The sequence below is a fragment of the Esox lucius genome, chromosome 15 (assembly GCF_011004845.1).
Source record: "Esox lucius isolate fEsoLuc1 chromosome 15, fEsoLuc1.pri, whole genome shotgun sequence".
NCBI classification, from domain to species: domain Eukaryota; kingdom Metazoa; phylum Chordata; class Actinopteri; order Esociformes; family Esocidae; genus Esox; species Esox lucius.
This window is the reverse complement of record NC_047583.1, coordinates 13316595-13331458: the sequence shown is the minus strand read 5'-3', so window position 1 is coordinate 13331458 and position 14864 is coordinate 13316595. Positions and strand designations below refer to the sequence as shown.

General features: G+C 45.8%; 1 protein-coding gene across 1 annotated transcript in view; it reads right to left on the bottom strand.

Moving 5' to 3' along the window:
* Positions 1–14864, bottom strand: part of LOC105015714 (cysteine-rich motor neuron 1 protein) — a 35481-nt gene that overhangs the window by 3527 nt on the left and 17090 nt on the right. Inside the window, exons 5-13 of the mRNA XM_010879061.3 lie at positions 14037–14216; positions 10749–10952; positions 9433–9561; positions 8075–8228; positions 5618–5739; positions 4331–4549; positions 3662–3877; positions 1284–1505; positions 385–510 (exon numbers count right to left, since the gene is read on the bottom strand). Coding sequence (XP_010877363.2) covers positions 385–510; positions 1284–1505; positions 3662–3877; positions 4331–4549; positions 5618–5739; positions 8075–8228; positions 9433–9561; positions 10749–10952; positions 14037–14216 — 1572 coding nt within the window. The remainder of the gene's footprint in view (positions 1–384; positions 511–1283; positions 1506–3661; positions 3878–4330; positions 4550–5617; positions 5740–8074; positions 8229–9432; positions 9562–10748; positions 10953–14036; positions 14217–14864) is intronic.

Here is a 14864-nt window from a genome sequence, read left to right as displayed (position 1 = left end):
ACATAGATAATATTCTTTCTTTCAAAAAAGCTTATTTTGTAGGAATAGATTATGCCTCATATAATTGCAGAAATAAAATCTGTCAGTTAACTTCAGTTTTTTTTTTGTCTATACAAATATACTTTGCCGTTGTTATGCCCTTCCGTATTTTCCTTTCCTTATGATTGTGTTTTGCGTGTCGTACAGTGTGTACTTAATGTGCACATAGTGTATTTTGACGTTCCTGTATTGTGGTTATGTAGAGGGCTCATCTGCAAAGAAAAAGAGCCCTAGTATGACCACCTTCTGTTGTAACCGTTAGATAAAACTAATCTACAACAAATTGACGATTACAGCCAGTTAGAGGGCTGGGCTGATTTCTGAGACGTGCAGAATGAGCGTTACCTGTAGCAACGATGAGAGGGGGCACAGTGACTGTGGTGATCCAGGCGGTGTCGCCCGCTGTGGTAGGACTGCTGCTCATGGCGGCCGTGGTCGACACCATCACCGGAACCGGCGTTGTCGTCAGTTCTGTAAATGGGGATATTGTAGCATACTCAGTCAAGAACGTAATGTCAGAAACAACGGGGACAAAGACTAAATCCCACATTTAAGCTTTTTTTATCAGAAGGTTATTGTTTCGGTTGACAGTCTGTTAATAAGGGTCGTTTACAAGTTGGGTTCCTTATGTTTACATGACCCCTTTTGTCGAGAGCGTAATGTTTTTGTACCCAGGAAATAACCAAAACAAAGCAGAGATGAAATGGCTACAAATCACAGGGAACAATGCAGGCCTGTGGAGAGGTTTTCCTCTATAGGAATAGCTGACATGGAGCTTTGCTTTCCTGTGCCGGCATTGAAAGTGGCAGGCCAGCTCAGCCGGAGACAGGAAACACGTGTGAATGTGCGGATGCTTGGGGAATGTTTTCGCTCAGAGTGGGTTGTGTCACATGGAATGCTGCTGTGAGTAACCGTGTTTGCCTATGCAGCGCCAGAGAGACTGGCACAACGCGACACACACCCCTTTATTTTATTTATTTTTTAAATCAAAAGTGTCTAACAACCTTTCCTGTCTTCAAGTTACACCGTGAATAATCATTTTCTCAATAACAAGCTGAACCTTGTCCCAAAAAAACATGTTTTAATGGTATTTTTCCCCCACAAGTCACAGTCAGTTCTTTCAATACACAAATATACTACACGCCAGAATTACACTGGACATCATTATAGAGGCGAACGAGGCAGCCCCCACCCAGCGAGACGTTCCCAGGCCGTCCGCTCAGCAGACATACGGACACACTCACCCAGGCAGTGAGGGCAGCACTGGCCCTTGCGTAGTACGGGCACTCTGCAGTTGGCAGGCGGGCATCGCTTGGAGAAACACTGAATAGTTCCGTTGTGGCAGGTGCAGCTGGTGCAGGCGTTGGCCTTCCAGGAGTCCCCCGCCAACAGCACGTCTCCCTCACTGGAGATGCAGTACTCCTGCTGACTGGAGCTCACCGAGGGCATGGTACCTTGGTTGTCCTCTGCCGATCGATGGGATGGAGAGAGAAGCACACCGTGGGTTAGCTTTCTCATAGACCCCTGCCCTGGCTCCCATGCTAACGCCAACAGTATAACAGGTTCATGCAGAAATGTATTCACGTTAATGTTAAGACCTGGACGCCTGCTAACTCAGCAGCTACATACGCTGTTAATTACATTTGCCAAAGCTGTGAAATTCATTTGCTCTGTCGATGTCTCAAAGGCGTCTGTTACAGTTGATCACTCAATCTTACTAAGAAAGGCCAGACATCGGATGATGAAAAAAAAAAAATAATAATAATAATTAAAAAAAAAATAATAATAATATTATATACATATATATAAGGCTGTCTTGCAAAAATTCCGGACTACTGTATCTAACCACAAAAATCGGTTTTAAAAAAACAGCAGTTATCAAATATGTTCCCAAGATGAGCGAGTCCTTGAGATACTGCAGGCTTATTCAGAACTGGATAAAACTGCTTTTGAATATTATGCCCCACACTCATGAAAAGCCATTCAGAGAGACATTAAGCTAGATGTTTTAGTCCCTATGAGGCAATTCAAATGACAATGTGTGTATTGAATATTAACATTTTGCATGTGTTCCTATAGTTGTAATACAGCGATCAGCTTATAAAGATACCTGGGTCTCAGCTGTTACTGCTCTGTATAAAGATAAAATAAAAAATACAAAAGAACACTTACTGGAAGGGCAGGCCAGTGTAAGATGTTGCTGCTGTACGGTAAACACTAGCATGAGGCTAGCTCATGACGAGGAGCCACATGGCTCATTTAAATCTTAGCCATATCTCTCTGTCTCATCTCTCTGTCTCACCCCCAGCACATAGATCAATGGCCTGCCCATGACCAGTGATTTAGACTGTACACATCTCTGAACTACAGTACACACACATCATTGGCCCTGTGAAAGAAATGTGTTATTCCCACATTCCTCCGAGCCAGACCATAAATATATCAAAGGGTTGCCTCTGACAGTCTGCTTTTTAGGGGGTGGGAGATGTGGTGATAACATAGCTAGCTAGTTGAGCATTTCCAATGAAGCACTGTGGGTAGAGAGGGGTGGTAATGGGGGGAGTAGTGTGGGGGGGGGTGGCGGTTGAGCAGTGAGGGGTGGAGGCGGTTGGGGGAGCAGTGAGGGGTGGAGGCGGTTGGGGGAGCAGTGAGGGGTGGAGGCGGTTGGGGGAGCAGTGAGGGGTGGAGGCGGTTGGGGGAGCAGTGAGGGGTGGAGGCGGTTGGGGGAGCAGTGAGGGGTGGAGGCGGTTGGGGGAGCAGTGAGGGGTGGAGGTGGTTGTGGGAGCAGTGAGGGGTGGAGGTGGTTGGGGGGCAGTGAGGGGTGGGGTTGGTTGGGGGGGGCAGTGAGGGGTGGTGGTGGTTGGGGTGGCAGTGAGGGGTAATGGTGGTTGGGGTGGCAGTGAGGGGTAGTGTTTGGGGGGAGCAGTAGGGGTAATGGTGGTGGAGGTTGGGGTGGAAGTGAGGGGTGGTGTTTGGGGGGAGCAGTGAGGGGTGGTGGTTGGGGGGCAAGTGAGGGGTGGTGTTTGGGGGGAGCAGTGAGGGGTAATGGTGGTGGTGGTTGGGGTGGCAGTGAGGGGTGGTGGTTGGGGGAGCAGTGAGGGGGGGTGGTTGGGGGAGCAGTGAGGGATGGTGTTTGGGGGGAGCAGTGAGGGGTAATGATGGTGGTGGTTGGGGTGCAGTGAGGGGGGGTGGTGGTTGGGGTGCAGTGAGGTTGGGTGATTTGTTGCAGGAGTCACTGTATTGACAAATAAGTAGGGCACATGTTTTTGATAGTCTTACTACATTACCAGGAAAAACTCCTGGTCCCAGTGTAGACAAGTTTATGTACTGTTGTCTAGAAACCAGTGAACTCAGCCAGTTTTATCGGGTGTCTTTACAAGCCTGTGTACACATTAAAATGACAGAGAGCAACATTCATGTAGGTTAGGCCCCATCCAACACTACGTGGATCAGAGTGTGTTCCACTACTTACCACAAACTGCCGTTCCACTCTGGAGCTATTCCTGGACGTAAGTGTGTTTGATATCTCAACTGCTCTTGTCAAGGCTAATATGATGGGGAGTTTTACATTTACACAGAAACAAAATGTGTTTCCCAGAGAGGTGGTCCCTGACAGAAGTACCTAAGCAGACATGGCAACAGGTGTCCTTGCTCCTGGTCGGGGCCTGACATACAGCAGGGGGACACACTTCAGTGTCACACAGGACGCGACCCCTCCGGCAGGTGCAGCGTGTACACTCATCCATGTTCCAGGTTTCTCCCTCCACATAGAGTTCCCCCCCATTGGCGCGGCACACCACCAGATCCATGCCCTCCGGCTGCCCGCTCCCTGACTCATCTGGAGGAATAACACAGTTAAGGAGAGGCTAACACAACACATGAAACAATACAAAGAATGCTAATCTCTTCCTACAACTAAGCTTGATAGTTGACATTGAGTGACATTGTGTTTGGGCATTGTTTCCTTTAGTAGTCAAACACAATACTGATATAACCTTTGACTCTCCAGTAGAGTTAGGACATCTGTTAGGAGTTTGTATATTGTCTCTTGACAAATGGTGACGAACCACTGAAAGCTGTAGAAGTTCTTTCATGCCTACATCTAACACCCCACGGACCCAGTCCCCTGTGAATATTCCCAGTGACCTGGAGAGTTGTTGATGTGGAACTGCTCCTTACCGAAACAAATGAGGGTATTCATGAATCCTGTGGATCTAGGGTGAGTAATCTTCTACGGAACTAGAATTTTTGTGTGTGTTTGTTAATAGATCAGATGGCTCCAGAAAAGTACCTTCACAAGTGGGGCAGCACTGGTCAGGCCTGACCACAGGGTTGGGGCAGCTAGGTACAGGGCAGGATATAAGCACACACATCTCCCTCCCAGAGTGGCAGTAGCAATCGCGGCAGCCATCGTGCCAGCTCTCGCCCTCCTCATAGCGTTGTCCATTGGACGTCAGGCAGTGGCTGGGCATGGGGGCGGGGGAAGTGGTGCTGGGCAGGTAGCCGCTCTCTGAAAAGCAAACACAGACAGAGACAGAATGACGATAAGCAGAGAGGGTGACTTACCTGTGAGAAACTGTCACCAGGGTTGTTTCAGGGCATGAGAAACGCAGTGAATACAAAGTGGAAATATTCTAAAGATCTATTTACGATTTTTTGTAAATGCAGCCAAAGTTATTGTCTTGGGTCCATTTGAAGCTAACGAGAAAGCGCTGCTAACAGTCCATGGTTCCTCCCAGTTTCAACGAGCACCATGTGATCTTCTTTTTCAAGTCCCTTTATTTCCCAATAATCCATTTACACCCCAACTAAATCAAGATGAATAATTTCCTTGAAGTTCTTTGGCACTTGACCCAAAACTGAGGTTCTGAGTCTCTGTTGAATTGTTGGTTGTGTTTATAAAGCCCTGCAACTGCCAATAACTGGTTTCCAATGTGTTCTGTTTCAACACACTGCTATACACAGGGAAAAAGGTACAGTTCACCAAATATTTTCTATCCACAACTATTTCCGAGTAACAGATCGAAGAGTTTAAAAGTTAGGTAAATATCAGGATCCTGAAATAAAAGTTTGTGTGGACATGGTCTGGCCCTACACCAGCATCTTGCTGAATAAGAAAGAAAAGATACACCATATCCCAAGATAAAAAAAAAAGATGTATAATATTACTGAAAAAGAAAATAAACACATGAAATAAAACTGGCAGAGTATAAATAGGCTCTTCACAGTCTTTACTTCTACTGAGACATCTAATCACACATGGACACCGTCCAAGGGAGTTAAATAAAGACAAGAGTCATGACATTCAGAAGAGCTTTCACTGCAGACCAGCTAAAGGTCACAGCAAATCAGACCCACAGTCACACTGGGAGAGAGTCAACACTTCAGAGAGATGTGGATCCAATGCTTAACCATTACACCCACACATGCATCCATGGAGAGGCATGTGCACGCATACACACACACGCACGCACGCACACACACACACAGAGAGACAGTGCTTTTTTTTACGGAGCTGTACAGATGTGAGTGGAATATTGATGTGGACCAGATGAGTTAGACAGATTAACACCAATACCTTTGCACAGACAGATGGAGCAGCCCTTCCTGTTCTGTTGGTAGCCCTCGCTGCAGTGCCTGTCACAGGTGAAGGGGGGACACTTGACACAGCGACACATCTCACAGCCATGCTTATTCCTCCTGTGGGAGACACAGATGTCTCTGTCAGACATGAGGATGAGGAGGCCATCCTTACTGCATGAACTGCGCATATCCAATGCATATTTGAATCAAAGCTCACCGCCCAATGTATTTTGCGCGCGATCTGGTGAAGTGCTGCCAGGGAAACCAGATTCTTAGGTCTGGTATAATGGACACATGGTTCTGTTTTTCTTTGGTATATTAGTTGCCTTTGAAGATGCCAGATAAAAGCAGCACCCTGAAACATGTGACAGCCCCTTGGTGCATTGAACACACCACGCCACTGACAGGGGTTACAGCCCATTCAGATGCTTTCTATTTGATTGGACCCATTACATTGGCTGACATGAGATCCAGATGAGAATAATTTGGCAGGTTGTTTAGGATTATTGAGAGCGTTCTCTGTTAACCATGAGCTCATCCTGGTTGATTTGTACAGAGCGGTTGGTAAGGTATTGCTACGTTAAAGACTGAGTTATTACCAGATAGGAAACGATACTGGAGAGCCTGTGACATGCATGCCTATAAGTAACAGGATAGCCTGAAGCTAAGGAAGGTACAGACAGTGAGAAAATGACCCTTCAGTAAGGGACAGACCGAACATGCATCCTATTAGGATCTAGTTAGATATGTCATTAAACATAAATGAGCAGCAGTAGGGTGAGAAATTACCATACAGATCTTCTCATCTATTAACCCTAACCCCCCCCCCCCCCCCCACATCGCTCCTTGGAACCACAATGAGACCATTTTCAATTAAACATTGATCCTCCAGGTTGAATTAATGACACTATTAGTCTCTGTCAGCTACATAAATAGAAAAACAGATGAACCCAGTGGAAAGCTGAGAGCCGATCCACTGACACATCACGGCTGAAACAGCAGTGGTGTCTGTGGGGAGAGGCCAGGCTGAGGTGGGAGCTCGCTGGGACCTCAGCATACAGAGACAGAGACAGAGAGTCCGGCCGCCTTGGGAGGTGGGCTTTGTTTAAAGGTGGTGTGTGGAATTTCTTGCACCGCGCTGGGCTCCGGTTGGCTAAAGGTCTGGGACTGCTGGCTCTGCACAAATTCCAGCGTGTTGAGCCCGGCAGCAGGAGAATGCCGTGCACGTCCTGTCAGGTCAGATGATGATTTAGGCCCATTGAGGAGGGGGAAACGCTTTAAATCCTCCTTTGTGTCCAGCCTGAGGCGCTCAACTGTGCCAAATGTCAATGTAAACACACCTTTATGGCTCTGACTGACTGACAGACCACTGCTCAGTGCTAACATGGTTTCCCCTCTACACTGTTGAGGTTAGAGAGCAGGAGAGTTTTGAGCAAGGGAAGTTTATGACAATGAATAATATTAATCATAGTTTAATTGCAAATGCGACACTTGATATAGTAGATGATTGAGTCTGAAGTCCTCTGAATAATTCATAAATGTAGCCTATTTATGCAAAGGCATCTCTGTATGGGCTCTTTGTGTCTTCTCACCGGTCCATTGAAGGAGCACCTCTGGTACCAGACTGATACATTACTTAGCTCATCGAGGAATCAGACTTCTGAAGCCAGCCCTGAACCGGGGCTTATAAATGATGAAGCCACTGCTTCCTGCTCATCTTCCCCCTCAGGGAGCCTTTCTGCTGGCATCCTGTGCAGACATATCAGGCCCATCTTGAGCAGAGGCTCCAGAGAGCATGGTTCAGATACCAGAAGAATCCCACTGTATACTGTTCATAAAGGCCGCTTTTGTGCAGATGTGTTTTTGATCGCTGTTTTGAGACGGAAAGATGATTTATGAAATGAAAGAGCTGCTGGGGAGGGTAGAGCACTTCCAGATGTCTGACTAAGGGAATAGAGGGTAAAGGGGCCGAGGCGGACAGCACACTGCCCTGGTCACACACAGACAGATTAGGGCCCTGATTGGCCTCAGTCAGACCGCTGTGTGGGTAACAATACTTCCTCTCTGCCCATTCAAACCTGGCACTGGCTCCTGCCAACTAATTCTGCAAAGAGACAGCACTGGTGTTCCATTCTTAGAGCCAAATATTTCACAAGTATGCAGTGCAAGTAGAAGTGCAGCTGTCCAAAATACAATAATTTACAAAGTTGAAGTCTACAAGGAGTGAAGGAGAATGATTTATAAATACAAAACAGAAATAGATTGAGTTTTTCCAGCTAACGAGAGGGCGGATTGTATGTCAGGGCCCATGTCAATAATTAACCACAGAAATCCCCATTACTTCAGACACTGGCCTTTCCATCTTAAGCAGTGGGCCTGTAACAGACTTTGAGAAGTGTGGAAACAGAGGGATGAATAATGAGCATTGCTTAACTTTAACGTTTGAACTTACACGTATCCATAGGGGCAGGTCTTGCTGCAGGTCAGGGGTCGGCACTTGTGTATTTGAGTGTTGCACTCACACACTTCGCAGCCAAAGTCATCCTTCTCGTATCCCATGGGACACTGCAGCGAGCAGTATTTCCCCAGGTCAGGGCAAGAGTCATCTGAAACAGTTCATATGGAGGTCACTGTAAAAGATGGCTGATATGACAGTATTAGGGTGGTAGTTGTGGTGTGTTGGTAGACAGGGAGGGGAGCAGTACAGATTGAAAGGGCTCTTGCCAGGTTATCGGTGGATAATTAATAAAGATAAAATATATGGTTGACAACAAGGTGGGATAACAGCTTTTAATAAACCCAACCCCAGAGTGTTAGTGATAACCCCTTATTTTAGCTTTTAACCATTGAGTGTTGTTAATAACCCTTTATTGTTGTTGATAACCCTTAGTGTTGTTAATAACCCCTTATTGTTGTTAATTACCCCTGTCTATTGTTAATAATCCCTTAGTGTTGTTGATAACCCCTTATTGTTGTTGATAACCCTTAGTGTTGTTAATAACCCCTTATTGTTGTTAATTACCCCTGTCTATTGTTAATAATCCCTTAGTGTGGTTATTATTAACAACACTAAGGAGTTATCAATAACACTAATGGGTTATTTATAATACTAAGGGGTTATTAACAACAATAAGGGGTTATTTATAATATTAAGGGGTTATTAACAACACTAATGGGTTATTTATAATACTATGGGGTTATTAACAACAATAAGGGGTTATTTATAATACTATTGGGTTATTAACAACACTAAGGGGTTATTCATAACATTAAGGGGTTATTAATAACACTAAGGGCTTATTAATAACACTAAGGGGTTATTAACAACACTAAGGGGTTATTCATAACATTAAGGGGTTATTAATAACACTAAGGGCTTATTAATAACACTAAGGGGTTATTAACAACACTAAGGGGTTATTAACAACACTAAGGGGTTATTAACAACACTAAGGGGTTATTCATAACACTAAGGGATTATTAATAACACCAATGGGTCCACCTATTGAAAACAGGAATGTTCATCTGAAGGTTGACAGGAGGTGGCAGAAGGCCTGATGAGACGGTTATCTCAACATCAACTGGCTAATCAATCAACAAACACCCTATATGGCTTTTCTTCAGAAAACTAAATACAGGAAAATGGCACACATAGTCATGCATTCAAATGAGATGCAACATACTTGTTAGTGTGTTGTGGTGTTCCCACTTGGGATCTGTCATTTGGAGTAGGTTATGTAGAAATGTGTGTTCATGGCATGTGTGTTCGTGATTCCAGGTTTAACACTTTGAGGCCAGTTTGAGACTCACTGTTGAGGCACTGGCAGAGCAGACAACCTTTCTTGTCTTGCTGGAAGCCGTAGGGGCAGTCCTTCCCTGAGAGAGAGCAGTTCTCCAGCCGAGGACATAGTATGGGGCTCACTGTCTCATACGAAGGCTCTGTGGATTAGAACAGCAGGTTATATGCTTAATAATGCATGTCATATGTCATATGTCCCATTATGACATCCCAAACTACTATACCTGCCTCTATGAAGGACAAATACTCCAAGACATGAGGAGTGACATGAGCCTATAAAATGAGGCTCTTCTCAGTGTAAGGAAGAGTACATCTACACACAGACAATGTTAAACCTCCATCTCCATGCCAACACAAACCCTGTTGATGTTGCACCAATCAGAGTGAGAGTGCTGTGATTAGAGATAAATACAGGCCATTACAACAGATGGCTGCTCTCTATCAGAGAGCTCTGATGAATGAGCACCTCACATGTTGTTTAAACAACCTGGAGGAGTGCAGGAGCACGCCTTGCCTCCCTCAACAGAGAAGCCCCAGGGTGGGGGTCAGGGCCTGGCATTGGACAGAACCAGGGAGTCTCATTCCCACTGGAACCTGCCAAGGACAAATTGTTCTGGTGACAAGGGTCACAATAGTACACACGCTACTAAGAGACGCTCTTGTAGGTTGACCTCTGGGTGGGGGAACCCTCCGTTACCGTGCCTCATTAATTGGGCGAAGCGCTGTACGAACTGCAACTAATTATGATACCAAAAATCGAATGAAACACTCCAATTAAGCAGCCATTAGTCCTCATGATTCTAACCACGCCTCTTGCAGGTGGGTCGAATTTTGGCGGCTAGGCCAATAAAAAAAACACACAAGAGCCTTCTGCTGAAGTACGCTCCATGGCCTCCCCTTTAATGAGCCGCCAGCATGGCCTCGACATAGCTGCCTGTGGAGAGAATATCTTACAGTTGTGTTCCGCCAGTTCGGAGCGCAAAATGACTGTTATCAAACAAAAGAGATTTGGGTTTGTGCTGCAAGTAGCATTATGTCAGCACTTTTGACAGATACACTATGAATAGCTCCATGCAATGACAGTAAGTTTTAGTGCCCCTGAACCTCATACATAAGAGACACTTATGTAATCTCTAAAGTGAAATCTTTCAATGAAACGGTACGCACATGCAATATGCGTTCCGGGCCATTTTCTAAAACGACATACATATTTCCAAGTGAATAGGGAAGCTACAGTACAATTGAACTGTACACCCGCTTCCTCCTGTGTGTATTTATGCAACATTATCATAGAAGTCTGAAACAGGTGCATGTTTGCTCTACAGACCCTCGCAGAAGGAGCAGCATTCTCCGGGGATCTTGACTGGGTTCTGGCAGCTCTGTTTGCAGGCCATGGCGGTACAGTGAGGCTCTCCATCCACACACTGACAGAAGGTGCAGTCGTCCTCTTTCCACTGTTCCTCGTGACCATGCAGCTTGTTGTTCATCCAGCATCTGGCCTCTGTGCTGTCCATTGACAGGAGCTCCACATCTGGACCAAGACAGGAAGACAGAGAGGCTGGGGTCAGAGGCATAAAGATGTGTAATCCATACTATACTTAGGCAGTAAGGCTCAAAGGGTTGTGGTATGTGGCTAATAGAGTTCTTGGACACAACACATCGCAGAGTGACTGGATACAGAGCTCTGAAGTGGTATATTGACAACATAACACAAATCCCGTTAGATGCGCTATTGCGATTACGAACCAGTAACCAGTGCAATTAGGGTGTTAAAAAGGAATTTCATACCCATGGTACCCAAAGCATTTAGAAGTCTGTAATTTTTATCATAGGTACACTTCAACTGTGAGAGACGGAATCTAAAACAAAAATCCAGGAAATCACATTGTATGATTTTTAAGTAATTAATTTGCGTTTTACTGCATGCCATAAGTATTTGATACATCAGAAAAGCAGAACTTAATATTCGGTACAGAAACCTTTGTTTGCAATTACAGAGATCATATGTTTCCTGTAGTTCTTGACCAGGTTTGCACACACTGCAGCAGGCATTTTGGCCCACTCCTCCATACAGACCTTCTCCAGATCCTTCAGGTTTCGGGGCTGTCGCTGGGCAATAAGGACTTTCAGCTCCCTCCAAAGATTTTCTATTGGGTTCAGGTCTGGAGACTGGCTAGGCCAATCCAGGACCTTGAGATGCTTCTTACGGAGCCACTCCTTAGTTGCCCTGGCTGTGTGTTTCGGGTCGTTGTCATGCTGGAAGACCCAGCCACGGCCCATCTTCAAAGCTCTTACTGAGGGAAGGAGGTTGTTGGCCAAGATCTCGCGATACATGGCCCCATCCATCCTCCCCTCAATATGGTGCAGTCGTCCTGTCCCCTTTGCAGAAAAGCATCCCCAAAGAATGATGTTTCCACCTCCATGCTTCACGGTTGGGATGGTGTTCTTGGAGTTGTACTCATCCTTCTTCTTCCTCCAAACACGGCGAGTGGAGTTTAGACCAAAAAGCTCTATTTTTGTCTCATCAGACCACATGACCTTCTCCCATTCCTTCTCTGGATCATCCAGATGGTCATTGGCATACTTCAGACGGGGCTGGACATGCGCTGGCTTGAGCAGGGGGACCTTGCGTGCGCTGCAGGATTTTAATCCATGATGGTGTAGTGTGTCACTATGGTTTTCTTTGAGACTGTGGTCCCAGCTCTCTTCAGGTCATTGACCAGGTCCTGCCGTGTAGTTCTGGGCTGATCCCTCACCTTCCTCATGATCATTGATGCCCCACGAGGTGAAATCTTGCATGGAGCCCCAGACTGAGGGAGATTGACCGTCATCTTGAACTTCTCCCATTTTCTAATAATTGCGCCAACAGTTGTTGCCTTCTCACCAAGCTGCTTGCCTATTGTCCTGTAGCCCATCCCAGCCTTGTGCAGGTCTACAATTTTATCCCTGATGTCCTTACACAGCTCTCTGGTCTTGGCCATTGTGGAGAGGTTGGAGTCTGTTTGAGTGTGTGGACAGGTGTCTTTTATACAGGTAACAAGTTCAAACAGGTGCAGTTAATACAGGTAATGAGTGGAGAACAGGAGGGCTTCTTAGAGAAAAACCAACAGGTCTGGGAGAGCCGGAATTCTTACTGGGTGGTAGGTGATCAAATACTTATGTCATGCAATAAAATGCAAATTAATTATTTAAAAATCATACAATGTGATTTTCTGGATTTTTGTTTTAGATTCCGTCACTCACAGTTGACGTGTACCTATGATAAAAATTACAGACTTCTACATGCTTTGTAAGTGGGAAAACCTGCCAAATCAGCAGTGTATCAAATACTTGTTCTCCCCACTGTAGGAGGGTGTGTGTGGTAAAGGAGGTCTGAAATAGTGTACTGAACATGTGTATCTATGTGGGTGTGTGTGGTGAAGGAGGTCTGTAATAGTGTACTGAACATGTGTATCTATGTGGGTGTGTGTGGTAAAGGAGGTCTGTAAATAGTGTACTGAACATGTGTATCTATGTGGGTGTGTGTGGTAAAGGAGGTCTGTAAATAGTGTACTGAACATGTGTATCTATGTGGGTGTGTGTGGTAAAGGAGGTCTGTAAATAGTGTACTGAACATGTGTATCTATGTGGGTGTGTGTGGTGAACGAGGTGGTCTCCCTAAGGACTGAGTCCTATTTGCTTCATTTTATTCTAGCAGAGATTTGGCTGCTGTGATTCCTCCATCTGGTTGTGATTACAGTCAATTTAAAGCAGTTTGCTTTCCTCTCAATCTTTCCCTTTGTTTCTCTTTCTATCCCTTACACTATCAACAGCAAGGCACAGTAAAATTACACGTTGTATTGACCTCATGTACTCCAAGTTTTCTTTTGGGGCCGTAGGTGGCCATGGTTATAGGATGTCTATCAAATATGGTAGTAGATAATCATGATCCTGGTTCTGTAGAACCTAGGCCTCCTCTATGACTAAGCAAGGACACGAGATTAAAGCATTCCCCACCATCTCAGGGCCGAACATTCCAGGTGGGACTGACCTACAATAACCCCCCCCCCCACACACACACACACACACCATGTGTCTAGTCTATTAGAAAAAACACTGGCAGCCAAAAGCTGGACACGACCACCAGACAGTATGCTTCATAAGACCACATAAAACCCAAGCCTTTTAACAGCTCCATCTGCAGGTACCAGTGTTTTTACCTGTCTCTAAGGGTTTGGGTTTTAGTGAGAGGGTCAAGTACAAACAGGTCTCACTCCATTAAGGTAACCAGATATTTAGAATCAAAAGCAGTCAAAGGAGGTTTAGGTTCCTGACTTCCTACCCATTGCTCATTCTTTTAACCGGTCCTTCTGTGTGAAGCATGTTAATGACTGTTTAGTCCAGCAGGATGTAAATGGAAACCATAAAGGTAAGGCCTTTGTATATCATGTTGGGAGCCCTGAGGGGGTGTATCTCAGCCCTGTCCACTCCAGAGTAACAAACCCCTCACTGATGGCGCCAGCACAACTCTACAACTCTTGTCATGTTCTTGAAAATCTCCTTGATCTGGGAAAGCTCTATGACTGTACATCTATACCGCCCTGTATTAATAAACACTGTGTGTGGATGTGTGTACCTATGCATACAGGGCAGCATTCTCCTTCTGGGATGTAGAAGTTCTCACAGTCCACTTCTGCACATTCAGCTTTGGAGCAAAAGGATATTCCTCCTCGACACTGACAGAGCCAGCACTGGTCCATACGGTACACCTCGCCCTCAGAATACTCCTTCCCATTGTGGACACACTTGGGCGAAACTGAGAGAATTGAAAGGGGAAAAAGACGCTGTCAACCTGAACGACATGTTGGGCCCTCTGGATGGCAGATGTAGACTCAAGAATAAAACATTAACATAATGTAGTAAACTGTAGTAAATTTGACACGTGTTACATTACCCACCCTGGGTCAGAGTGAATAAAACTGGTGCAGATAGCTGGGGATGGATCACTTGTGTATTGGTGTGGTCACGTAGAGCAGTGTTTCCCAATCCTGGTCCCTGGGACCCAAAGGGGTGCATGTTTTTCTTTTTTGCCCTAGCACTCACACACCTGATTCAATTTAAAGACTTAATGATAACGTCAATCAAGGGTGTGCTAGGGCAAAACCAAAAACGTGCACCCCTTTGGGTCCCGAGGACCAGGATTGGGAAACACTGATGTAGAGCTAGGCACCTGGATCCCGACCCTGGGGAACGGGCTCAGAGACTGGGTGAGGTATTGAGGCAGATGGTGCTGGCAGCACTGCTCAGCTTAGTGCTGGTTAAAAGAAAACAGCAGCAGGCCGGGCTGACACAGTGTGGTCTGGAGAGCTGGGCTCCAGACAGTAGACAGGCCCAGTGAACCCAGTGGAAGTACCGGAAACCTCCGCTGTCTATCTCCCAGCACCCGGAGAACAATGGCTACTGT